General features: G+C 44.4%; 2 protein-coding genes across 8 annotated transcripts in view; both read right to left on the reverse strand.

Annotated features, from left to right (window-relative positions):
- GCNT3 (glucosaminyl (N-acetyl) transferase 3, mucin type) overlaps window positions 1–15798 on the reverse strand; it is a 116773-nt gene extending 100975 nt beyond the window's left edge. Inside the window, exons 1-3 of one of the 3 annotated variants that reach the window (XM_021094516.1) lie at window positions 15571–15798; window positions 11444–11543; window positions 10819–10905 (exon numbers count right to left, since the gene is read on the reverse strand). The gene's annotated coding sequence lies outside the window, so the exon portion shown is untranslated. Of the gene's footprint in view, window positions 1–7396; window positions 7487–10818; window positions 10906–11443; window positions 11544–15570 lie in introns of those variants that run through there. The other 2 variants (XM_013992917.2, XM_021094485.1) reach the window with 2 other exon arrangements.
- The window catches only part of FAM81A (family with sequence similarity 81 member A), a 129416-nt gene continuing 125024 nt past the window's right edge, over window positions 23074–27465 (reverse strand). For all 5 annotated transcript variants that reach the window (XM_005659549.3, XM_001928540.5, XM_021073534.1 and 2 more), the window contains one exon: window positions 23074–25674. In XM_005659549.3, the coding sequence (XP_005659606.1) occupies window positions 25550–25674 (125 nt within the window). In that variant the 3' untranslated portion in view covers window positions 23074–25549. The remainder of the gene's footprint in view (window positions 25675–27465) is intronic.

Here is a 27465-nt window from a genome sequence, read left to right on the forward strand (position 1 = left end):
GGTCTTTTTAAAACTGGAAGAGGGTGTGTATGTGACAAAAGTAGGAAGAAAACCAGCTAAATAGAACCATTCACTTAAATGGACAAGAGATTATGGGCAGGTGTGAGTCATACAGTTGATCACTGCAAAGGGCTTCCTGGTGCCAGGCTATATTGAGAGTACAGCCCTCCTGGACAGAGATGAGGAACGTTCTTGCACCAAGTGAACATGGAATCAACACAGCTATTAGAATAAATATAGATCTTAATGATCAAACAGGCACGGTTAAACATTTACTCTGTGCTCATAATAAATTCATTAGCAGATCACAAAGGTTGAGAGATGCTGTGACATTTCCTGGATACAGAAGATTAGAAGCCAAGATAACCTGTCCTCTGACCACCTCCATGAGGCTGTCTCCCCAGTGTCAAGGTTGCTGTCAGCTGCAGAGCTTTGCTCACTCACCTAGTGACTCGGGCATGTCACTTATTTGTCCTGATCACAAATGGGAAATCCCTGAGACATGAACAAGGGGAGAACCTCTAGGAGTCAGTAAGTGCCAGTCTTCTTGGGATGGAACATCAGTCACTGCTGGGCAGGTCCCCCACTCTTGGGAGTCATGAGAAAACTTGAGGGATCGGGAACCCAAATGTGAAACAGACAATTCGATATGCCCAAACCACCCAAGAGAAGCTGCACTTCCTTCAACATCCCTGGGGATAGCACCTGTGGCCGGCCAGGCCTCCGTGGGAATGTTCTTTGTATTCTGTGATGTTCATTCTTCTACAATCAGAGGGGCAATCTAAGTTCTTGGACCAGAACGATTTTGTTCTGCTTTGGGAAAAGCTCTACTCCTTTCTCTCTCCCCTTATTTCCAACCTTTTCTTCAGTCTCTTCCATCTCCTGTCCCTTCTCTTAGATCCCAGGTGTATTTCTCCTCCACTTCTATTCTCTCTCAATTTCCAGGGACTAACATGGCACATGACACCTTTGAGCTGGAAGGTATTTGTGGAAAAAAAGGGGAAACTATTCTAATTCTTCTGGATGTTGTTCATCCTTAGAAGCCTGAGCCAGTCAGTATTCAGTTATTTTCTTATGCCCACACTAATCCTAAAAAGAGGAACTGAGATATTTAAAATACACTGAGTTCCCAAAAATTAGGAATAAGAAAGATGAGGCAGAAGTTCCTGTCATGGCTCAGCAGAAACAAATCTAAATAGCATCTATGAGGACACAGGTTTGATTCCTGGCCTCACTCAGTGGGTTAAAGATCTGACGTTGCCCTGAGCTGTGGTGTAGGTCGCAGATGTGGCTGGATCTGGCGTTGCTGTGGCAAAGGCCAGCAGCTACAGCTCCAATTGGACTCCTAGCCTGGAACCTCCATATGCCACGGGTATGGCCTAAAAAGACAAAATAAGAAAAAGAGAAAAAGATGAGGCAAAGGTACAGAAAAGACAATATATAAATGGAATCAGGAAGGTGTCTAATATGAAATGTGTGGCACAGGGAACTATATTCAATATTTTGTAACAATTAGTAAGGGAAAAGAATCTGAAAAAGAAAATACATGTATAATGGAATCCTTTTGCTATACACCTGAAACTAACAAAACATTGTAAATCAACTACATATATTTGTATTGTTTAAAGTATGCCAGACATCTCCAGGCTCTAAGAGGATTACAATTTCCATTTCAAATTTTCTAGCTGGAAAACACACTATCAGTAACATGAGTTCCAGAGTCTGATTCAAAAATAAAATAGTTTGAAAAACACATCTGACCTGACACTAACAGGAGGAAAAAAAAAGTCTTCTACAAATATAGTGAATTATGTCTAATTTTTTTTTTTTTGGTCTTTTTAGGGCTACACCTGTAGCATATGGAGGTTCCCAGGTTATGGGTTGAATCAGAGCTGTAGCCTCTAGGCTATATCACAGCCACAGCAAGGTGAGATCAGAGTCCCATCTTCGACCGACACCACAGTTCATAGCAACATAGATCCTTAACTCACTGAGCAAGTCCAGGGATCGAACCTGCATCCTCACGGATGCTAGCCAGATTTGTTTCCACTGAGCTGTGACAGGAACTCCATGTCTCATCTTTAGAATGTTCAAAATGACAGTTCCACAGAATATGTTCTTAGAAGATCCCTGAGGGAAAATCGTGGGTACCCTCTACATCATCATTTATTGACGGCAATTCTAGGCAAGTCCAGGCCTGGGAGATCACTCTGTCACCAACTAGCAGCCCACACATGGGCTTGATTTAGGTGGCACTGTTTTGTTGTTGTTGGTTTGTTTTGTTTTGCTTTTTAGGGCTACACCCAGCATATGGAAGTTCCCAGGCTAGCAGTCAAATCAGAGTTACAGCTTCCAGCCTACACCACAGCCACACGGGATCCAAGCCACGTCTGCAACCTACACCTCAGTGCACAGCAATGCTAGATCCTGTAGCCCACTGAGCGAGGCCAGGGATGGAAGCAGAGACATCATGGATACTAGTCAGGTTCTTAACCCACTGAGCCACAACGGGAACTCTGTAGCTGGAAGTGTTTTGCGATGGTTATTGCTGCTGTCAACACCCTCAGCATGGTTGTGCATGACTCTACTCTTTTGTTTTCACTCTGGTTATTTCACATATTTATGTTATATGACTGGCCTCTAAAGGCACTGCTTAGAGATGTCATTCACCTAAAATATTTTTGAGCACCTCTGATTGCCTGGCACTGTTCTCTGTGAGCAAGCCAACAAACAGAAATTGTTCTTCCTCATAAAGCTTAAATTCCTACAGGAATGGGCAAGAGACAAGTACAAGTATGTGGTTTCTCGGCTGGGTAAGTGTCATGCAAAGAAATCAAGGAGAGAGAGAGAAAGGGAGTGCTGTAAGGAGGGAGATTTTAGGGCATAGCCAGGGAAGGCCTCACTCAGAAGCTGAGTCATGACCTGAAGGAAGTGATGAAACTATGTGGCTATCTGCATGAACAGCAAGTGCAAAGGCCCTGAGGTCAGGAGGGGCTTGTCCACTGGGAGGAACAGCACACAAGCTAATGTGACCAGAGCAAGAAGTCAGGGGGAGCCAAGAAGCCCTCAAGGCAGAGCACAAGGCAGATAACATAGGGCCTGGTAGGTCACTGGAGATACTTCAGAAAAAGCCACTGGAGGATTCTGAGTGGGGAAAATGACATCACCTGACCAAGTATTTCAAGAAATTTCCTGGGCATTCCCACTGTGGCTCAGCAGGTTAAGAACCCTCCCCAGAGTCCCTGAGGATGTGGGTTCGATCCCTGGCCTCAGTCAGTGGGTTAAGGATGTGGCACTGCTGCAAGGTGTGGTGTAGGCTGGAGACACAGTTTGGATCTGGCATTGCAGTGGCTGTGGTGTAGGCCAGCAGCTGCAGCTCCAATTTGACTGCTACCCTGGGAACTTCCATATGCCGTGGGTATGGCTATTTAAAAAAAAAAAAAAAAAAAAAAAGATATATATACACAATGGAATACTACTCAGCCATAAAAAAGAATGACATAATGCCATTTGCAGCAACATGGATGGAACTAGAGAATCTCATCCTGAGTGAAATGAGCCAGAAAGACAAAAACAAATAACATATGATATCACTTATAACTGGAATCTAATATACAGCACAAATGAACATCTCCACAGAAAAGAAAATCATGGACTTGGAAAAGAGACTTGTGGCTACCTGATGGGAGAGGGAGGGAGTGGGAGGGATCGGGTGCTTGGGGTTATCAGATACAACTTAGAATAGATTTACAAGGAGATCCTGCTGAATAGCATTGAGAACTATGTCTAGATACTCATGTTGCAACAGAACAAAGGGTGGGGAAAAAAAAAAAAAAACGTATATATGTAAGGATAACTTGATCCCCTTGCTGTACAGTGGGAAAATAAAATAAAAATTTAAAATAAATTAAAAATAAAAATTAAAAAAAATAAATTAAAAAAAAAAGAAAAGAAGTGGGAGGGGGGACTTTTCTGTCTGCTAGATGCAGTAGATCCTCTAATAGGCTATTACCATCATCCCCCAATTTAGAACAATGGGATAATTGTCTTTGTTCAAGTTCCCCAAAGTTTGGTTTCTTGCAGATTTATGGTGGTTTCCCCAGAATTTCAGCAGCAGCAGGGCTGTGAGCATGAACTTAAGAGTCACATAAACACCTGAGGAGACAGCTGCTCCCCCATTCCCAGACGTGAGATGACAAAGCCTTCACGATCAAGTTTGATTGAGCTTAAGACACAGGGGTAACTAATACCCCCAGGGAGCAGGGCTACAACTGCTGGCTGGAAACTCTTCAAGCAGGAGGTACAACAAAACTTGTATCGACTTTCTGCTAAGATGAGGCACCCATGGAACACTTAGCACTGAGCAAAGTTATTTCCTGGTGAGCCCAAACCAGAAGGTCCATGAAACCAAACTCTGGCTTCCTAGGATCATCAGCATCTGCTTTAAAAAAAAAAAAAAAAAAGAAAAGAAGCAGCAGCAGGAGTTCCTGTCGTGGCTCAGTGGTTAACCAATCCGACTAGGAACCATGAGGTTGCAGGTTCGATCCCTGCCCTTGCTCAGTGTGTTACAGATCCGGCGTTGCCGTGAGCTGTGGTATAGGTTGCAGACGCAGCTTGGATTCCAAGTTGCTGTGGCTCTGGAATAGGCCGGTGGCTACAGCTCCAATTCCACCCCTAGCCTGGGAACCTCCACATGCCGTGGGAAAGGCCCCCAAAATGGCAAAAAGGCAAATATATATATATATATATATATATATATATTTATATATATATATATAAAATAAATAAAAAGCAATTGAAAGCCAAGGGCCTTGAATGGAGATTGTGGGCCTGGAGAACAATAGCTCCTTCTTCAGGTCTCAAGAGTGTTTCCACATGTCCTGGCAGTTAAGGCACCTGAGCAGGAAGATCCCGCCCTCCCACAGGGGGCCCAGGCCTATGAGCACCTGTGTGGAACAGAAGAGCACCCCAAGGCTGCATCTCACACGTGGGAACCTCTGACGAGTCACTGAGATGCAGTCTGTCATCTCTAACGGAGACTTTCATGAGGACTCAGGGGGATCATAAATGACAGCAACACAGCACAGCTCATCATGGGGATGCTCTCAGTTCATGTTTGTTCCCTTCCCCTCCCCCGAACCAGGCTGACCAAGGCCCCAGCCCATTTTCCATCTGACTCGCCTTTCCCAGATGCTGCAGAATGACGTCTCAATCCCCCTGTCCCTGAGCCCCGAGAAACCTGTCAGGGACTTGATGGGTTTGTTCCTCAGGAAGATCAGGCAGGTCCTATGACATATGCCTGCAGTGACCCTGGCCCTCACACCGGGCCCCACACTGCCCTGGCCCAACACACTCAAAACCGGAGAGAAAGCGCGGGCAGGAGGGCCCCACAGGAACGGCGCCCCAGGCCTGAACACCTCACACAAGTGTTTCTCTGAGTCTCTAGCAAATAAAACGCACAGTTGGGGAGCTTCTGTTGTGACCCAGTGCTAATGAACCAGACTAGTATCCATGAGGATGCAGGTTCAATCCCTGGCCTTGTTCAGTGGGTTAAGGATCTAGCATTGCTGTGAGCTGTCATGTAGGTTGCAGATGTGACTTAGATCTGGCATGACTGTGGCACAGGCCAGTGGCTACAGCTCCAATTCGACCCCTATCCTGGGAACTTCCATATGCCGCAGGTGCAGCCCGAAAACAAACAAAAAAAAAACCCCAGAAGGTTGCCTAAGAGGGCTTTGGGTTGCCAGAAAGATCAAGTCCCTTTGTGCAAGCAGAGAGCCTTCTGTGGTGTTTTCACTGTAGGCAGAATCAGTTCATATTTGAAAGGATGGGACCTCCCCAGGGTCTCATCTGGTCTAGGAGGGCGAAGATGGGGGGATCCAGCCACAAGCCCCTGGACACAGAAGGCCCCCACGCTCTGCAGCCACTGCCCTTTGGGGCTCTTGGCCTCTCTCCCAGCCACTTACCAAGGTTGTGGGAGAGAGAGGCTGAGGACCCAAATGGCAGACACAAGATACACACTGAGGCAGGGAGGGGAACCCAAGTATTGCAAAGATGGAGCCCGAGAGGAAAGATGCAGAAAGTCCAGCTGCCAAAATGTGTGCCAAGGCCCAGGGCCCTCCTTCCCACGTCTTCCTGGGTGGCTTCGCGCAGCTTCTCCTCCTGGATTCACAGGCAAGATGAACAACGCGGCTTGAAGTAATGGGCTCTGGTCCTTCCAGGCAAGGACAGATGAGGCACTGTTCTCCCCACCTTTCCAGGGTTGTTTCTAGCTAAAGCACCAGGCCTCTCCAATCCAAGCATAAAAACCCCCAACCTCACCCCGATTCTTGGCCCCACCCCCATGGCCTTGCTCCTCGCAGCCTACCAGATCACAGCAGGATGGGGCCTTGGGACTCTGGGGTCACCCCTGCTGGATTTGGGGGCATCCACAATCTCTTCCTGCATACTCTTCTGTAAAACCCACGTCTGCCCCAGAGGGGACCAGAATTGGCCACCCTAAAACATGTCTCCCTGGCTTATTCATTGTTTTCAGCTGGTCATTTTCTAAGAAAGCGCCAGCTGGGGGAAAGGCACTGAAAACCAAATAGGAATTACTCTTCCATCAGAAATGTTTACATTTGTAAGGAAAATCCCCATTTCTAAGGGTAACTTCCTGTGTCTGGAAGCAGAGGATAACCCAATCTCTAGAAACTTATCGATATTAAGGCTGCATAACCACCTTACCCTTGTTTACTGTGCTTTTCCTGGTCACCTCCCATAAGGGAGTCTCCCCACCCTCAACACCCTCCTTTGTCTTTAGCCGAGGATAGTATTTAAGGTGAAGGTTTCAGCCATTTCGGCAAGTTGCTATTTTCCTGGGTCTCTCCCACATATACATGTTGTATCAATTGTGTTCGACTTTCTCCCTTTAGTCCAGCTCACGACAACTTAATCCTCAGACCAGCCCCCAAAACCCAGAAGAGTAGAGAAAAACATCTTCCTATCCAACACCTCTTTGAGGGCATCTCCTCACCTTAGGTTGGTTTTTATCAGTTTCAACCCAAGACCCTACAGTCGTACTGACCCCAAACTCAAACGTCTCACCTCAGCTCCACAGGCACCTATGTCCCCAGGTGACCCGACAGTCCTACCATTTCAACGCTATAGACTCACAATTTCAGAACAGCAAGACAGCTGAAAAGCCAGCAAACCTTTACAACGCTCGAGTTCCTTCTCCCAGAGTGAAGGGGCTGTGGTCTCCTCGACAACCAGTGTAGCCCCCACAGCCCCAGCGGAACCAGCTACCCGCACTGGACAGAAATGAGTCCCCCCAAGCTTCTTGGTCTTCCTTTAGAGGACACATCCCTCCGTCCCCTCCTCCTGGGGCAGCTTTTTCTAGGAGCAAAGCACTTACCCGCCTCCGTCTGTCCTTTCTCCTCTCCTCCTGGCAACACATCCTCAGCTCTTTCCTCACCTGCCCGGACAGACTCTTCAGCTTTAAGCCCCGCCTCCGCCTCACCTCTTTAAATATACGGTATGCTCAACGTGCTTCTCACACTTGAATGTACGTAGAAATCACCTGCGCTCTCCCTGGCGTGCCCTCTTGGCTTCCGTAGGTCTGGGTGGGGTCCCGGAGTCTGAATTTTCAACAAGATCCAGGTGATGCTCACCACTCTGCGCATGAAATTTCCACTTGGGATGGCATTTCTACTTAAAATCACCTGCTGCTTGTTAGAAACATAGCTTTTGGACCCCAAGCAGATCTCGTGAATCAGAATCTGCAGCTTAACCAGACCCACGGTGCATAGCATGCCCTTTATTTTATTCTTTGGCTGGGCCCATGCCATAAGAAAGTGCCTGGCCAGGGCTCAAACCTGTACCACAGCAATAACCAGAGCCACAAGAGTGAAAATGCTTGATCCTTAGCCCGCTGTGCCACCAGGGAACTCCAGTGTGTCCTTTAAAATTTGAAAAAAATAGAAGCTGGCAGCCATGGCAGCATATCAGAATCTTCTAAGATATTGCAAAACAATCCCATGGCCCAGCAGTACCACTGACCCATTACATCAGAGGGTGGGATCCAGGCCATCAGTGGTTCTAAACCTCTCCAGGTGGTTGCCATCTGATGTGAGGGTTGATAACTCTGCCACTGAGTATATTAAAGGGCAGGCTCTACCTGAGAGACCAGTGCCAGGGAAAGGATGAGCCCTGACATGTTTAACTTCTCAGGTCACGGTCAGAGGTCCAGTTTGAGCTGGGCAGCCCTCCATGACACTGCCCCCTTTTGAGGCAGTTCAGAGCAGTGGTCAGGAGCACTATTCTGGGGTCAAGGAGAGCAGGATTTGAATCCAGATTCCAAAAGGGAACCTAGATTCCAAAAGGGGAGCCAAGACAATACCTACCAACTAAAGTTTTAGTGAGAGTTGAGTTCAATGGGAGAAGGCATTGAGGGCTCTCAGCACAGTGCTAGCTCCATGACGTGGCTCCATAAGGATTAGTTACTGTTATTAGCATTGATGCTAAAACACCTGATACTTTGCCTGTGCAGTTGCTACAGCACATTGACTCAACATAGCCGTTGAGGTTTCCTTTAACAAGCGACTCCAGTTTAACCACTCTGACTAACCTAGACAGAAAAGACGTGTGTTAGAAGACGTGCCTCATATATCCAGACAAAACTTTCATTTAAAAAGATACATATACTCCAATGTTCATAGCTGTACTATTCAAAATAGCCAAGATGTGGAAACAACCTAAATGTCCATCAACAGAGGAATGGATTAAGAGGATGTGGCATACATATATATACATATATATATGTATATATACTACCCAGTCATAAAAACAAACAAAATAATGCCATTTGCTGCAACATGGATGGAACTGAGATTCTCATACTAAGCGAAGTCAGTCAGAAAGAGAAAGACAAATACCATATGACAGCTCTTATATCTGAAATCTAATATATGGCACAAATGAACGTGTCTACAGAACAGAAACAAACTCATGAACAAAGAGAACAGACTTGTGGTTGCTAAGGGGGAGGAAGGAGCAGGATGGACTGGGAGTTTAGGGGTTGTAGATGCAAACTATTGCCTTTAGAATGGATAAACAATGAGGTCCTGCTGTATAGCACAGGGAACTATATCCAATCACTTGTGATGGAACATCATGGAAGATAATATGAGAAAAAGAGTGTATGTATATGTGTATAACTGGTTCACTCTGCTGTATAACAGAAATTGACAGAACACTGTAAATCAACTATAATAAAAACATTTTTTTAAAAAAGGAAGACGTACCCAAAACTGAACACAGGAATAGAGCCAGCTCCAGGGATCTCAGTGGGAAACCTGCAGGTGGTGTCCTAGGAAGGATTCAGTCCCAATAGCTTCCATGAGCCTTTCGGCTCGGGGTCCAGATTTCTCAGCCAGAGTCTGATCTGGCTCAGGCAGGGCCACTGGCCCCTGTGCGGGAGGTAAGTGGCCTTGTGATGTAGGCTCCCAACAGGACCACTAGAACGAAGCTAATTCTCCAGAGAAACCAAAGACTGTCACCCAAAAGAAGGTGGTGGTTGGCCAGGAGAAAGGAAGTGTCCTCCTCTAGCTCCGTTAATTCGTGAACTCAAAGACAGGACCACATATTTATTCTTACTACTGTCTTTTTTTTTTTTAGGGCTGCACCCATGGCATATGGAGGTTCCCAGGCTAGAGGTCCAATCGGAACTGTAGCTGCCAGCCTACACCACAACCACAGCAACGCCAGATCTGAGCCTTGTGTGCGACCTACACCGCAGCTCACGGCAACACCAGTGGATCCTTAACCCACTGAGCGAGGCCAGGGATCAAACCCACAACTTCATGGATCCTAGTCGGGTTTGCTAACCACTGAGCCATGAAGGGAACTCCTTGAGTATTTTTTTAAATAACAGGTTTATTGAAATCTAATTCACTCTCTTAAAGTATACAGTACAGTAAGTCTTAATATCTATCACAGAGTATCCACCATTAAGTTCCAGAATATTTCATCACCCCAAAAAGAAATCCCATTCCTATTAGCCATTATTCCTCATTCCTTCTCCCCAAAGCCCCTGGCAATCACCAATCTACTTTCTTTTTCTTTTATTTATTTATTTATTTATTTATTTATTTATGTATTTATTTTTGGCCACACCTGTGGCATATGAAGGTTTTCAGGCTAGGGGTCGAATCAGAGCTGTAGCTGCCAGCCTACACCACAGTCACAGCAACACCAGATCCTTAACCCACTAAGCGAAGCCAGAATTAGAACCTTCGTCTTCATGGATATCAGATTCGTTTCTGCTGAGCCACAATGGGTACTTCCCCTGCTTTTTATCGCTGCGGATTTACCTACTCCAGACATTTCACAGAAGCGGAATCATAATATGTGCCCTTTTGTGTATCGAAATTCCATTCCCTTTTCTGGCCAAACAATATTCATCGTAAAGCTGTACCATGTTTTGTTCACCCATTCATCAGTGGATGGACATTTGCATTGTTTTCACCTTTTGGCTAATATGACTAATGCTGCCAGGAACAGTCCTGTACAGATTCTTCTGTGAACACGTGTTTTCAAAACTTTTGGATCTATACCTAGAAGCAGAACTGCTGGGTCACACGGTAACTCTATTCAACATTTTGAAGAACTGCCAGGCTCTTTTCCACAGCAGCCGTACCATTTTGCATTAGCAGGATTAAAGTATTTCATTGTGGTTTTTTGATTTGGATTTCCCCGATAACTAATGATGTTAAGCATCTTTTTATGTGCTTCTCTCCTATTGCATGTTGTTCTTTTAAATTCATTCCATCATCTCACCTGATCACACATTCACATCCTGCTCCTATACTGCGATTCTTTCAGGGACTCGTCAATTGCAAATATAACGGGAATGTCCTCTACAGCCTGTTCTCAAAAAAATAAATAAATAAAATTATTGACCATCTTGGGACAGATGGCAGGACCCTGAAGAATGCAACAAGGAATCTCTTAGGTTGGCACTGAACCTCCTGTAGTTGTCTCTGAGTGACAGTGACTCCTTCTTTCCAGAGGGTGAACCCTAACCAGCTCACTGCTCAGGGTGTGGGCCTCTGGTCATCGCCCTCTGCCCCCAGGGCTGCTGACCGTCTGCACTTTCAGCAGGTGCTCCTTCAGCCTCCTGGGCCTCTTCTCCCTCATATTTGCCAGCTAAACCCTCAAACTCTAAAGTCCCCAGACCACATCCATGGACAGAAAACTATGTTTGGTTTCTAGAGAAACACTCAACACCTCTCCTTCTCTTTGGTTGGCTTATTCCTTCCTAGGACACCCAGGAAGGTGGGAATACCCTCCCCAATCTCAATCTGGCATTTGCGCCTTACCTAATGGGGCCCCCAGCTGTGGAGACTCTCCAGCACTGGGCCGTGCAGCCATGCTCTGACGGAGCAGCCAGAAAGATACTCACCAACTGGGATGGATTTGTCTCCTGTTTTTAGTTTCTTCATCCAGAAAGGCGGTTTTCAAGATGTGGCGGTCCTCACACATATCATCTGAGTTAAATGCACCTGGAGGATGGTTAAAACACCACAACTGGAGTTCCCGTTGTGGCTCAGTAGTTTAAGAACCCGATTAGTATCCATGAGGATGCAGGTTCGATCCCTGGCCTCACTCAGTCGGTTAAGGATCCTGCATTGCCACAAAGTGCAGCATCAGCTCAGATCCAGCATTGCTGTGGCTGTGGCTGTGGTGTAGACTGGCAACTGTAGATCAGATTTGACCCCTAGCCCAGGAACTTCCATATGCTGCAGGTGCAGCCCTAAAAAGCAAAGCAAGGAGGTCCTGTCGTGGCTCAGTGGTCAACGAATCTGACTAGGAACCATGAGGTTTCGGATTTGATCCCTGGCCATGGCTCAGTGTTGCCATGAGCCATGGTGTAGGTCACAGACGCAGCTTGGATCCCATGTTGCTGTGGCTCTGGATTTGGCATTGTCACTGCAGCAGTAGTTCAAGTCACTGCTGTGGTGCAGGTTCGATCTCTGGTCCAGGAACTTCCTATGCCATGGGCACAGCCAAAAAGTAGAAAGAAATTTGAAAGTCGGGGTGGTGGTGGGGTGTAAACTTTTCTTCATTGCTTCTTAAAATTCTACCTTATTGCTCCATCTAGGGATAAATTTTACAGCTCTGTAGTTTCTCTAAGTTTAGAAAAAGAGCCAAAATGAAGTTAACCTGAAATAATTTCTTCTTCTTGAAGAAGCCAGAGAATTTATACCATCTGGCTTTCAGAAAGCCTGTTTAAGAGAGGTCTGTGATAAAACTTACTTTTCACACGGTCCAGAAATAACCGGTAATTTGCAGCAACATAGATGGAACTAGAAACTCCCATACTAAGTGAAGTTAGAAAGAGAAAGACAAATACCATATGATATCACTTATATCTGGAATCTAATATATGGCACAAATGAACCTTTCCACAGAAAAGAAAATCATGGACGTGGAGAACAGATTTCTGGTTGCCAAGGGGGAGAGAGTGAAATGGACTGGGGATTTGGGGTTAATAGATGCAAACTATTGCCTTTGGAATGGATAAGCAATGAGATCCTGCTGTATAGCACTGGGAACTACATCTAGCCACTCATGATGAAGCATGATAACGTGAGAAAAAAGAATGTATGTGTGACTGGGTCAGCTTGCTCTTTAGTAGAAAATTGACAGAACCAGCTATAATGGAAAAAAAAGAAAAATAATAAAAAGAAATAACAGGTAAATAAGATAATGTGCAAAGTCACTTTGCACAAGGGCTCAGTGAATGCCTAATGCAGTAGTTCTTGATATTTTTACCTTCCTTTTGGAATTTTACCTCCAAACATAGACACCTTAGAAATATTAGGTTTTTTTAAAGAGGCTTAATCAAACAGTTAATTCATAGTCTCATTCATCAAAGACTTTAGCCCATCTGGAACTATTAGTCGGAGTTTCTCTTAAGAGTTAAGAACCTGTACTCAAGGAGCCATTATAAGGACAGGCAACCTAAAGAAACCTGAAACTTTGGTTAATCCACAAGCCTTTCTGTGGTTAGCATCTGACTTCCCTTAGACATTTGGAGATCTCTGGGGAAATATGGGCCATGCCTTCAAGAAGATCACTGTCTAAGGAGAGGATAGACGGGTGTATGTAATGGGATAATATTTTGAAATAAACTACTAATTGTGTCATTTGCAAGTCCTTGACCTCCAGTCTAGGAAATAGCTATAATGGAAAAAAACAAAAATCTAGTCTGTGGAAATAGCCATTTGCCCATGAGAGAACTAGGATGGTGACAGCAGGAATGCAAAAACAAAGCAGTTCTCTGTTCTCAAACCCAGAATAGCTATCTTTTTTTTTTTTTTTTTTTTTCTTTTTAGAGCCACACCTGCAGCATATAGACGTTCCCAGGCTAGGGGCTGTATTAGAGCTGCAGCTGCCGACCTACGCCAGAGCCTCAGCAACGTGGGATCTGAGCCACGTCTGCAACCTACACCACAGCTCATGGCAACGCCGGATCCTTAACACACGGAGCGAGGCCAGCGAATCCTCAGGAATACTAATCAGGTTCATTACCACTGTGCCACATGGGAACTCCCCAGAATAGATATCATGAACACAGAGAGAGACAAATCTCAAAAGCCAGACTTTGTCACAAGAGAAAGAATTTTCTAAATTTCTAACTCCTAGTAGGAGCAAGGGTCATGGACTTGGTTTTATTTTTTTATTTTTATTTTTTATTTTTTGCTATTTCTTTGGGCCGCTCCTGCGGCATATGGAGGTTCCCAGGCTAGGGGTTGAATCGGAGCTGTAGCCACCGGCCTACGCCAGAGCCACAGCAACACGGGATCCGAGCCGCGTCTGCAACCTACACCACAGCTCACGGCAACGCCGGATCCTTAACCCACTGAGCAAGGGCAGGGACCGAACCCACAACCTTACGGTTCCTAGTCAGATTCGTTAACCACTGCGCCACGACGGGAACTCCTGGACTTGGTTTTAAACCAGACTTGCCTTTGTGGTGCAGAAAGAACACCCCGCTCCCATCAGGGGCTGAGAATAAGAAGGACGGACGTGGCTGAGTAAGGCCACTCCAGGCAGGAAGCAGGAGAGAAAGCCAGCCCTCTTTTTCACCCCAGTGGGGTGTGAGGAGGAGCAAGAAAGGCTGGTAAACACATTCTCCCTTTTCTTCGTCTTGGAGTGAAACCCAGAAGTAGAAAAACTGGTCAAGACGCCCAGATGGGTTTGAGGAAGCTGAAAACATTGTGGGGAGTGTGGAGAAGGCTGAGGTCTCAGGTAAGAAACTCAGCATGTGGTCCTGTCCAACCTGGTTTGGGCAGTAGCACAGCAGCTGTTGGATGTGGCAGCTTCTGGCCAGATTCTAGAATGCACGGCTGAGGACCTGGGAGCTGCCAAGAGACCAGCAGGGGCCGAGCAGGGACTGAGGGAACTGCAGGACTGCGGGAATGTAGGACTGCTCTGATAGAGGTGGTGTGGGTTTATTAGCGAGCACAAGCCAGGAAGTTGTATATGCCGATGCAAACAATCGACCAACAGTCTAGGACTAGAAAGGACTAGAAAATGGTTTTATTCAGCCAAGCTGAGGCCTAGGGCCAGGGAGTGCAGTCTCCATGAAGGAAGAAGGTGCTCTGGAGAAGCTGGTTTTCAGCAGAGTTGTACATCTTGTCAGAACAAAGAACATCTTATCATCAAATATGATACGGGCATATTTCTTCAAGGTTTTAAGAGAGACAGAGTAGCACGTACAAAGCCAGTCAACACCACCTTGGTTTCTAGGAAGGGAAACATTTTTGAAGGTGTACTAGCCTGGGCCTTATGCAGGGAGGGGGCCTCATGCAGGGAGGGGCACGCATGCAGGGAGGAGCATTTGTCACTAGCTTCACAGTGGACATACTTTACTAGTGGATAATGTATTCTTTTCTTAATGGTTAAAGCAGATGTACAATGCATGACAAACAGACCATCAGACAGGCCATTCTTGTTAACAAGAATTCAAACCAGATCGTATATAAACCAGAATGACTTCCCCATGCCTCAGTAGGCAAACATTTCTTCCAGCTCAAAAAGACACTGAAGGAAAAACACCACCCCGGGTACAATTTACTCTCCTTCAGTCTTATGTCAGCTGGGGTCCATTCAGGAAGACAGAAACCTCCCCAGGTATTCCATACAGGGAATTTACTACAGAGAATTTGTCATCCAGGTTATGGAAACTGAACAGCCAATAAGAGACAAGGAGGCATCCAGAGATCATAAAAGCAGGTGGGCGGGGGGGGGGGTGGAAATCTGTTTAGCCAGAAGGACAACACCTTAGCAGCTAGATGGACATGGGATGCCTGAATTGTAAATAGCATTATTTTGTAAAATAAGAAAATGTAGGTAAATTCCTCCTCCAGCTAGCTTCCTGGCTTGTACCCCCACCCCGGGTTTTCTCCATCAGGATTTTGCCTCTTAGCAAGGCCTTCCCTGGCCATCCTCCTGTGACTGGCCCCTCCCATCCCGGCACCCCCTACCCTCAGCCCCTGCTTTATTTTCCTCCCAAGCACTCACCATCAGCTGACAGGCCTTGGGATTCACTTGCCTGCTGACTTCCTCTCTCTGCCCCCACCTCACGTGAGGCTTAAAATTCCATAAGGGCAGAAATGTTGGTCTGTTTGGTTCCCAGCCAGAGCAGAGTTGGGGCTGAGTCACTGTCACGGTGCCAGCCTGCCTATCAAACCTGTCATGAATCCTCACCTACAAAGCCCGCTTCTAATTTCTCTGATACTAGGTTTCCTGTTCTAGAAAATGAGAGCTGAGCCCAAAGGCCGTTCCACAGAGGCATTCCTTGGCTGGGTGTTCTTCCTATTGGAACTTAGTGCCTAATGTGGAATATAAAAAATAACACAAACTAGCAAATATAGCCAGAAACGAACTCACAGGTTTTTTAGGGCCGCACCAGAGGCATATGGAGAGTCCCAGGCTAGAGGTCCAATTGGAGGCTACGCCAGAGCCACGCTGAATCTGAGCTGTGTCTGTGACCTGCCCCCACAGCTCATGGCAACATCGGATCCTTACCCTGCTGAGTGGGGCCAAGGATCGAATCCGTGTGCTCATGGATACTAGTTGGGTTCGCTAACCGCTGTGCCACGATGGGAACTCCCGAACTCAGGGATAGAACACACTGGTGGTTAACAGTGGAGAAAGGGAAGTTAGGAGGGGCAAACAGGGGTAGGGATTAAGAGGTATAAAATACTATGCATAAAATAAATAAGCTACAAGGATATAGTTTACAGCACAGGGAGTAAAGCTAAATTTTATAATACTTATAAATAGTACATAATCGTTACCTAAAGCTAACATTGTAAATCAACTTTACCTTGATTAAAAAAAAATTCCCTGTAGATTTCTATTTCTTCCACGTGGTGGCAGCAGAGGACAGCGAATCTCGAGGACTGACGGTGTGGAAAGCTCTGTGATGACACCTCGTGGTGAAATCAGGCAAACATCTTCACTCCCCTCCGTCCTGTTCTCTGGCCCTTCCTCCGTGTCCCAGAAGGGAGTCAGATTTTTGCTTTCTCTGTGCCCCCAACCTAACGCCAAAACAGAACTAGGTCACAAGTTTGAAAATTAAAAAGGCACGGCAGTGAGGGATTAAAAACAGACCAGGAACCACTTAAAGCAATTATACACACCTGAGATAAGCCAATAAGAACTGGATTTAGCTCCAAATTTCTAGACTCTGGGGCAGGGCTGGTATTAGGATGAGGTGAGTGAGACCCTCACCTCAAATGCTAAATGTAAGGAGAAGAACAGTCAAAACTCTCAGCCATCAAGATAAATATGGTTTGTGTAATATTTCTAGAATTCTAAATTAACCAAAAAAAAAAAAAAAACCCTCCACCAACCCCATAATTTTAAATAGAATTACATAAAACATGTATATGAGGCATACATTTTTCTTTTTTGCCTCAGTTCCAAAATAACGCCACACAACTTGGTTGGATTTGATCTTTAAGGTTTGGCATTTTGTTCACTGTGCATTTTTTGGCATCAATATTTGACCTTTTAAAAAGATGGCATGAACATATAATTTATGTTAATTACAGATTTGGGGGAATCCCTTTAAATTTCCACTTTGCCTCACCCTAATCCCAGGACCGCCTGGTCCATCTCGCTAGGGGGCAGCAGAATCACCTGAGTCCTGGCTGGCCACCATTTGCCTGGCATCCTCCAAGCCTGGGATGTCCTGGTGAGAAGCTGGCAGGGGCACAGCACCCAGGAAGCAACCATCCCCCAAACCCCGTGCCTCACACACCTTGGCTCAGCCCCCTGAGTCTGACACCAGCCCTCTCAGCCCAGTGCTCCAGGACACAATGTCTGCAGATCAGAACTGGCAGGTGAGACAAAACTATCTGAGGACCTGGGAAATGACCTCTATTAAGGACAACTGACATAACATTGTAGGGATGGGGCTGGAGGAAAGTCCCTGGTCCCAAGCTCACTCTAGGCCCTCAGATGAAGGTACAGAGTTGTGGACAGAGCTGTCAGTTGCAAAGGTGAGGACATTATTGCTCTATACCAGGACTATCCAATAACACTTTCTGTGTGAAAGGAAAAAAAAAAAGGAGTTTCTGTCATGGCTCAGTGGTTAACAAGTCCGACTAGGAACCATGAGGTTGCGGTTTCGATCCTTGGCCTCGCTTAGTGGGTTAAGGATCCAGCATTGCCGAGAGCTATGATGTAGGTCACAGACGTGGCTCGGATCTGGCATTGCTGTGGCTGTGGTGTAGGCTGGCGGCTGCAGCTCCAGTTGGACCCCAAGCCTGGGAACCTCCGCATGCCGCCGGTATGGCCATAAAAAGACAAAAAACAAAAAAACTTACTGTGACCGTAGACATATACTACATCTGCACAGGACAACACCATAGCTGTTAACCACAGCTGGCTATTGAGCTTTTGAAGTACGGCCAGGGCAACTCAGCAACTGAATTTTAAAATTTATTTAATTTGGATGAATATATATTTAAATATAAACAGGTGATGTGACTCAGGGCTATTGTATTACAGTGCCGTTCTAGATCAGCTATCTTCAGATTTTTCTTGCATTAGAATCACCTGCAAGACTGTTAAAGTAGATTACTGGGCCCATCTCAGAGTTTCTGATTCGGTAGGTCTGGGGTTGGGCCCCAGAGTTTACCTGTCTAACAACGTCCCAGGTGATGCAGATGCTGCATCACTGGGAACCACTCATCCAGAGAGGATTGTGATTCCAAGCTGCTGTGGGAGTATTAAGCAAATCACTTGATGTCTTGGGTATTGGCTTATCTTGAAGCAAAATGGCAGCCTGGGCTTTGGAGATAGATATGATTCAGATCCCTGCTGCACCACTAATGAGCCATGTGACCTTCCAGAATCTGCTCTGTAACTAAATGGCAGTAATAGAACATACCAAATAGAGAAATTACAGATTAAATGTGATAAGGTACATATGTCATTAATATGTTTTAAGGTCATTTCATGCTCAGAAGGTGTATTAAATGGCATTATATGTGGCTATGTCACTTGTAGCACACAGTAGATATTTCCACAAAATAATTCTGCCAAGATTCCCCAGTGCAGATGTATTAGTTATTGTTTATAACAAATTACCCCCAAATCTAGTGACTTCAAACATGTATGTATTACCTCAGCTTCTGTGCATCAAAAATATGGACATGGAGTTCCTGTCGTGGCTAAGTGATGAACGAATCCGACTAGGAACCATGAGGTTTCAGGTTCAATCCCTGGCCTCGCTCAGTGGGTTAAGGATGTGGCATTGCCGTGAGCTGTGGTGTAGGTTGCAGGTGAGGCTTGGATCTGGTGTTGCTGTGGCTGTGGTGTAGACTGGCAGGCAGCTGCTGCTCCCAAGTCAACTTCTAGCCCTAGAACTTCCATAGGCTGCAGGAAGGTGTGGCCCTAAAAAGAAAACAAACAAACAAAAATGTGGATGCGGCTTAGTTGAGCATCTCTGGCTCAGCGCCTCTCATGAGATTGTGGTAAAACTGCCAAGCCTGCAATCTCATCTGATCGACTTGGTGGTCGTAGAATCCACTTCTTTTGTTCTATTCAAAAAATTGTTATTGTAGTAAGATATATATATATAATTTACTGTTTTAGCCATTTTCAGTGAATAGTTCTGTGGCATTAAGTACACTTGCATTGTTGTGCAACCATCACCACCATCTTCCTCCAGAACTTTTTCATCTTCCACACCTGAAACTCCATATGGATTAGATACTAACTCCCAGTCCCCTACCTCAGGCCCCAGCCCCTGGCAACTGTCATGCTACTCTCTGCCTCTATAAATTTGACTTCTCTAGGTACCTCGTACAGGTGAGAGCAGACATTATATGTCCTTTCATGATTGGCTTACTTGGCTTAGTGTGATGTCCATGTGGTGTCATGTATCAGAATTCCCTTCCTTCCTTCCTTTTTATGGCTGAATAGCATTCCATTGCATGTATGAACCATGCTTTGCTTTTCCATTCAACCACCAATGGACACTTGGGCTGCTTCCGTCTTTTTTTTTTTTTTTTTTTTTTTTTTTTTTTTTTTTTTTTTTTTTGCTGCCTTGAAGCATATGGAGTTTCTGAGCCAGGGATCAGATCTGAACCGAAGTCACAACCCAAGCTGCAGCTGCAGCAGCACCAGATCCTTAACCCACTGTGCCGGGCCAGGGATCAAACCTACGACCCAGAGCTCCCAAGATGCCACCAATCCCATTGCACCAGAGCAGGAACTCCCCACCTTTTGACTGTTGTGAATAATGCTGCTATGAACACAGGTAAACAACTGCCTGTTCAGGTTCCTGCTTTCATTCCTTTTGGGTGAGAGGCATCACTTTAATTCACTCACATGATGGTTGCAAAGTGTCTGTTCATTTCAACCTATTGGCCTGAGAGCCTCAGTCCTTGGCCGCTCCACATGGCTGCACCACAGGCTGCTTAAAACATGACAGCTCATCACCTCAGCACAGAGATGAGGGACAGTGTGTCCGTGTATAACCTAATTGCCATATTATATTATTGTTATTATTCTCTATTTTATAAACTTCTTCCATGTTCTATTCAAGAGAAGTGTGCTAATAAGTCCAGTCCACACTCCGTGGGAGTGAGGGTGGCACAAGGGGTGAATACCAGGCAGTAGGGATCACTGGGAGACATGGAGACTGTCCACCACAGCCAGGATCTTTTTATGATTTTTATTTTTTCCATTATAGCTGGTTTACAGTGTTCTGTCAGTTTTCTACTGTACAGCAAGGTGACCCAGTCACACATACATGTATACATTCTTTTTCTCACATTATCCTCCATCATGCTCCATCCTAAGTGACTAGATATAGTTCTCTGTGCTATACAGCAGGATCTCATTGCTTAGCCACTCCACAGGCGATAGTTTGCATCTATCAACCCCAAATTCCCAGTCCATCCCACTCCCTCCCCCTCCCCACTGGCAACCACAAGTCTGTTCTGCAAGTCATGAGTTTCTTTTCTGTGGGAAAGTTTATTTGTGCCACTTATTAGATTCCATATATAAGTGATATCATGTGGTATTTGTCTTTCTCTTTCTGTCTAACTTTACTCAGTATGAGAGTCTCTAGTTCCCACAGCCAGAATCTTAAGTTGAACAGGTGGGTATGCAGTGCAAGTATCTATATAAAAGAGTTCCCAGAGGGAGTTCCCTTCGTGGCTCAGTGGTTAACAAACCCAACTAGGATCCACGAGGATGCCAGTTTGATCCCTGGCCTCACTCAGTGGGTTAAGGATCCGGCGTTGCTGTGGCTGTGGTGTAGGCCAGAGGCTGTAGCTCCAATTCAACCCCTATATGTCATGGGTGTGGCCCTAAAAAGCACAAAAAAAAAAAAAAAAGGATTCCTAGAAAAGTCTTTTACCTCTGGACTTATATGGATGACGAAAAAAGGCTTGGAGATTAACAGGACCCCAAACTAAGAATGAGACACACAATCTTCTACACAGTATCCTAAGTGTAACTCTACCGGGTTAATGTCACAATTCGATGGGATGCTGAACACACACCAGTTTTTCCTTACCACAGGGCTGATGACTGTCTGCACTAATGCACACCTTTGTCAACCCACATGATACAGTGGCCCTTCCGGTTATACAAACAAGCCTCAAATGCCAGGCAGCCATTCGGGCCCAGCCCCCAACTCTTCTGGATCTCATTTTCCAACTGGACCTCTGGGCTCTGTACCCTCAGCCTCCAAAACGGACAGACCTAAATAGACTTTTCCCCAAAGAAGACATACAGATGGCCAAAAAAATACATGAAAATATGCTCAACATCACTAATTATTAGAGAAATGTAAATCAAAACTACTATGAGGTTCCACTTCACACTGGTCAGAATGGCTGTCATTAACAAGTCTGCAAGTAACGAATGCAGGAGAGGGTGTGAAGAAAAGGGAACCCTCCTTCATTGTTGGTAGGAATGTAAATTGGTACAACCACAATGGAAAACAGTATGGAGCTTCCTCAGAAAACTAAATATAGAACTACCATATGATCCAGCAATCACACTTCTGGGCATACGTCCAGACAAAACTATAATTCAAAAAGATACTTTCACCCTAGGTTCACTGCAGCGCTATTTACAATAACCAATACATGGAAACAACCTAAATGTCCATCACCAGATGAATGGATTAAGAAGATACGGTACGTATATACAATGGAATATTACTCAGCCATAGAAAAGAATGCCATTTGCAGCAACATGGATAGAACTAGAGTGCCTCATGCTAAGTGAAATTAGTCTGAAAGAAGATGGCAAATGCCATATGATATCACTTATATGTAGAATCTAAAATAGAGCACAAATGAACCTATCTACAGAAAAGAAACAAACTCATGGACATGGAGAATAAACTTGTGGTTGCCAAGGGGGAGGGGGAGGGAATGGGATGGACTAGGAGTTTGGGGTTAGTAAATAAATGCGAACTATTACATTTAGAATGAAAAAGCAATGACTTCCTACTACATAGCACAGGAAACTATACCCAGCATCATGAGACAAACTATGATGGGGAAATAATATAGAAAAAGGAATGTGTGTGTGTGTGTGTGTGTGTGTGTGTGTGTATATATGACTGAGTCATTTTGCTGTACAGCAGAAATTGGTACAACATTGTAAATCAACTATACTTTAATAAAAAAATGTTTAAAAAAAAGACTGCCTCCTTAGGTATTTAGAATTAGGACATTAAAATGCAAAAGGGAGTTCCCGTTGTGGCACAGTAGAAACAAATCCCACTGGGAACCATGAGGTTGCAGGTTCAATCCCTGGCCTCACCAGTGGTTTAAGGATCTGGCTTTGCTGTGAGCTGTGGTATAGGTCATAGACATGGCTCAGATCCTGCATTGCTGTAGCTGTGGTGTAGGCTGGCAGCTGCAGCTCTAACTCGATCCCTAGCCTGGGAAACTCCATATGCCATGGGTGTGGCCCTAAAACAATTTTTTAAAAAAATACAGAGGGACTCAGATGGTGGAACTGTTAAGGTCATGCCGAGATGGGGCTAAAGTTCATGGCCTGGCAAGTCTGAGTTATATGGGATACTTAAGGATTTATCTTTAGAGGCAAGATACTGTGCTAGTTAGGTGACCTGACTATAGAAGTAGGCTGCCTGGTTTGACTCATGACTCCCACTTACTAGCTGCAGGATTTGGGGCGAGTTGCTTAACTTTGTGTGACTCGGTTTTCTCATCGGTAAATTGCGGGAATCAACAGTATTTAACTCAACTTGTTGTTATAATTAAATGAATGAACACACACAACAAGGCCACAATGGGGGCACACAGCACAGCCAGGAACTGCCAGCTGCTGTTATCCAGAGGTGAGAAGGCATCCCCTTGATTCAGAGACCCCAGGATGGAGCAGTTCCCCTGGACTTTCTGTTTCCCAGCAGGTCTGCCAGGACTGAGCACCAAAAGTTTTCCCCAGAAAAGGAAGAGGAATTAAATTTTTGCCTTACACTAAAAGACTTTTAAGTTTAAAAATCATACGGCACATTGATTTGGAAGTTTTATTCTTTTTATTGCAAATTTCTGGTAAGGGAAAGTTACAGGGAAGCTGATTCTCCTTTAAACTTTGGTGATAAGAGTACACGGTAGCTTGGGGGCTCACAACCCATGAGTGACCCAGGGCCCTCTCACACATGCTGCCACCTGATCCCTTCCCAGAGACTCTGACCTAGTTGGTTTGGGGGGCAGCCTGGGCATCGGTAGCTTTTAGAACTTCCCAGGTGATTCCAACTTGCAGCCAGGGTGGTGAACCCCCGCCGGCGCTCCTGATGTGGGGGTGGCAGCATCAGAAGCACCAGAGCGATTCAGCTGACAGCCAAGCATCACCGGCTCACATCACCCCTTGACCTGAGACCAGCTGCTGTCCTCTGCCCCCCTCTTCCCAGGTGGGATATGTGCTGACTCTTCCTCCTCAGACACCCCAGAGGACAGGGACACTGGAGGGGCCGTGGCACTGGGTGCTGTGGCTTGTGCCTAAACTGGGAGAACTGTACTAAACACGTTTACTCTGTCCCAAAAAGAAGCTCACTTTCTGATTGCAAAAGAGCATTAACCTTTTTGTTCTTTCATTGTTAAGTGAACACCGTCTTCCTATGTGGAGAGGCAAAGATCTGTGACAAAATAAGGAAATACGTGTTGGATGACATTTTCCTTATATGACTTCTCACGTCCAAATTAAAAAAAAAATGTTGTCAAGCCACTGAGGGTAAACTCTTGAGCACTTTAGCAGCATAATCTATATGGGTAAACAGTAATAGCCAGTTAAGAGATTTCATTTATGATTTATCCTAAAATAGAAAATGCTTTAATTTTCCTGAGTCCTTGGCAGACAAAAAAAAAAATTTTTTTTTCTTTAATTTTCAAAGAATTCCTGCTTTCTTTTTCCTGGGCATCCTCACAATTCAGAACGGCATGTGTCTCACTATTAGTTTTTACATACATAGGTCAACAAATAGCACTGGTGCCAATTTGCAATGACTAATCAAATGTGGCAATTGAAAATAAAACAGCTGCCATCTATGAAGTTGCAAAATGAACATTTCTTGACATTGTTATAAATGCAATATCAATTTGATTTTCTGGCCATACAAAAGTATGAATTTCTATTCCATTAATGATACTGAATGATTAACATCTTAACAGTGATAAAAAGTTTAAAACATTTAAAAAATACATAGGATCCCATTTTTACATCGTAATTCTGATGTATTATCATGCCTTCTATTTTGTTTAGTTTTGCAAAACTTTTATAGGGTACAGTGCATTGAGGTGATAAAACCAAGGCACAAGAATACAAGTTACAATAAGTGTATATAAATCTTAGCACTTTGTGCCAATTTTGGAAAAATTTAGAGAGTAGATCAGAATGCCTGAAAAATTCTGACATCCCATTATGATGAATGAACAATTCATTATGCAATAAACAGGCTATTAACCACCATCCATTACTGAATATATGGCTGTGGATAATTGCAAAAAGTTTTCAGTATTAAAATCTAGTGTAATTAGGTGGTCAGTGTAGATATTGTGCCTTGCATTATCTAGATAATCATCAACTGTCCATTTTAATTTATAATCTATATGGCAGTTATCAATTTTTAAACTATTTTAAGTGCATAAATGATAGGGTTTTTTTCTTTCCAACTGTTAAATCCCCTCCCCCTACAAAAGACAGATTTACAAGAAGATAAGCAATAAATGAAATGCACGGACAATAATAATACAATCCAAATATGAACTCAAAGTTGAATTCTAATCTATCAGGGCATTCTCTTAATTTAGGGTGAGGAGCAACACAGTCCTGTGACAATTCATTAGTTTCTTAATTTAAAAAATTTAAAAGATCACTGTGACATTTCCCAAAAGAGTAAAGTCTTGGCTAGAGCATCAAGCACTGAAGGAAAATTAAGTCTTTTCATTCATAAAATGAAGGGGATAAAAGCCTTTCAAAACCCAGTGTGGATGGAGTTCCCGTTGTGGCTCAGCAGGTTAAGAACCCAACCTTGTGTCCATGAGGATGTGGGTTCGAGCCTTGGCCTCGCTCAGTGGGTTAAGGATCCCATATTGCCGCAAGCTGTGGCATAGGTCACAGATGTGGCTCGGATCCAGCATTTTTGTGGCTGTGCGGTGGGCCGGTAGCTGCAGCTTGGATTTGACTCCTAGCCCGGGAACTGCCATATGCCACAGGTGCGGCTATAAAAAGACAAAAAATAATAATAATCCAGGGTGGAGAGAATATTCCATTGAATTTAGAGAAGTGGAAAAAAGTGGTAAAAAATTTGTATTTAATACTTTTAAAGAGAGTGTTTTCAAGACTCAAGGTAAACATTTAGACCCATGAAAACACATTTCTTGGCACATGCACGCCATGAAGAGAACAATCCTGAACGCAGCAGCAGTCTGACTACAGAGGTATCCAGTTCTGAGCCCCACTGGTAAAACCCCCTTGAGGTCCTTGTCCCAAGTCTTCACATGGGAGCTTCTGGCTTTTGCATCTGTTGGATTTGCTTCTGTAGCTGGTCCTTGTCCAGCTTCATCTTAGCTTCAAGAACTTGCCTGAGGGATCCTATGCTTTCATAGATGGCTGTAAACCCTTTAAGAAGAGGGAAATTTCACAAGAGTTAATGTTAAAATAATAATGCTCTATCAAATCCTATAGTGCATAGTCATAGTTGACTTGAGCAGAAATTATCCATAGATGCTAAAACTACTAGAGAAAAGGTTTGATAGGAAACAAGATAGCTACATAATTTCATAGTAACTCCTCACAGATATAAAGGGGAAAGGGAAATATTACAATGGAGAAATCTGACAGATGCCACTTTAACCAAGAGATCAAAGCTAACTTTTCCAACACCGGGAGAAACCAACATCACAACCCCCCTGATAAGATTAATTTCCAAAATATGTAAACAGCTCATTATCCAAAAAAAAAAAAGCCAATTAAAAAAATGAGCAGAAGATCTAAATAGATGGTTTTCCAAAGAAGACAGATGGCCAATAGGCACATGAAAAGATGTTTCACATTGCTAATTATTAGAAAAACGCAAATGAAAACTACAATGAGGTATCACCTCACACCAATCAGAATGCCATCATCAAAAAGTCTACAAATAGGAGTTCCCGTCATGGCGCAGTGGTTAACGAATCCGACTAGGAACCATGAGATTGCAGGTTCAGTCCCTGCCGTTGCTCAGTGGGTTAACGATCCGGCGTTGCCGTGAGCTGTGGTGTAGGTTGCAGACGCGGCTCGGATCCAGCGTTGCTGTGGCTCTGGCGTAGGCCGGTGGCTACAGCTCCGATTCAACCCCTAGCCTGGGAACCTCCATATGCCGCGGGAGCGGCCCAAGAAATAGCAACAATAACAACAACAAAAAAAAAAAAAAAAAAAAAAAAGACAAAAAGTCTACAAATAAATGCTGGAGATGGTGTGGAGAACAGGGAACCCTCCTACACGGTTGGTGGGAATATACATTGGTGCAGCCACTATAGAGAACAGAATGGAGGTTCCTTAAAAAATTAAAAATAGTTTGCCATATGACCCTGCAATCCCACTTCTGGGCAAATATCCAGAAAAGGCAAAAAAATCTAGTTTGAAAAGACCCATGCACCCCAATGTTCATAGTAGCACTACTTACAATAGCCAAGACAAAGGTCTATGGACAGATGAATGGATAAAGAAGATATGGGGTGTGTGTGTGTGTAATAGAATATTACTCAGTTATAAAGAAGAATGAAATACTGCCATTTGCAGTAACATAGGTGGATTTAGAGATTACCATACTAAGTGGTGTAAGTCAGAGAAAGATAAATATTGTATAATATCACTGACATGTGGAATCTAAGAAATAATACAAATGAACCTATATATAAAACAGAAACAGTCTCACAGACAAAAAACAAACTTATGGTTAGAAAAAAGGAAAGAGGTGAGGGAGGGATACATTAGGAGTATGGAATTAATAGATACAAACTACTATACATAAAATATATAAGCAACAAAAATTTCCTGTATAGTACAGGGAACTATATTCAATATCTTATAATAGCCTATAATGGAAAAAATCTGAAAAAAAATATGAAGCTGAATCACTCTGCTATACACCTGAAACTAACACAATATTGTAAATCAACTATACTCTGGAAAATTACTTATTAGAAACAATGTACTTGGGAGTTCCCATTGTGGTGCAGTGGAAATGAATCCGATGCGGGTTTCCCTGGCCTCACTCAGTGGGTTAAGGATCCTGCATTGCCATGAGCTGCAATGTAGGTTGTAGACATGGCTCGGATCCTGCGTTGCTGTTGCTGTGGTGTAGGCTGGCAGCTGCAGCTCTAATTTGGTCCCTAGCCTAGGAACTTCCATATGGCATGGATACAGCCC

The sequence above is a fragment of the Sus scrofa genome, chromosome 1 (genome assembly GCF_000003025.6).
Source record: "Sus scrofa isolate TJ Tabasco breed Duroc chromosome 1, Sscrofa11.1, whole genome shotgun sequence".
NCBI lineage: Eukaryota > Metazoa > Chordata > Mammalia > Artiodactyla > Suidae > Sus > Sus scrofa.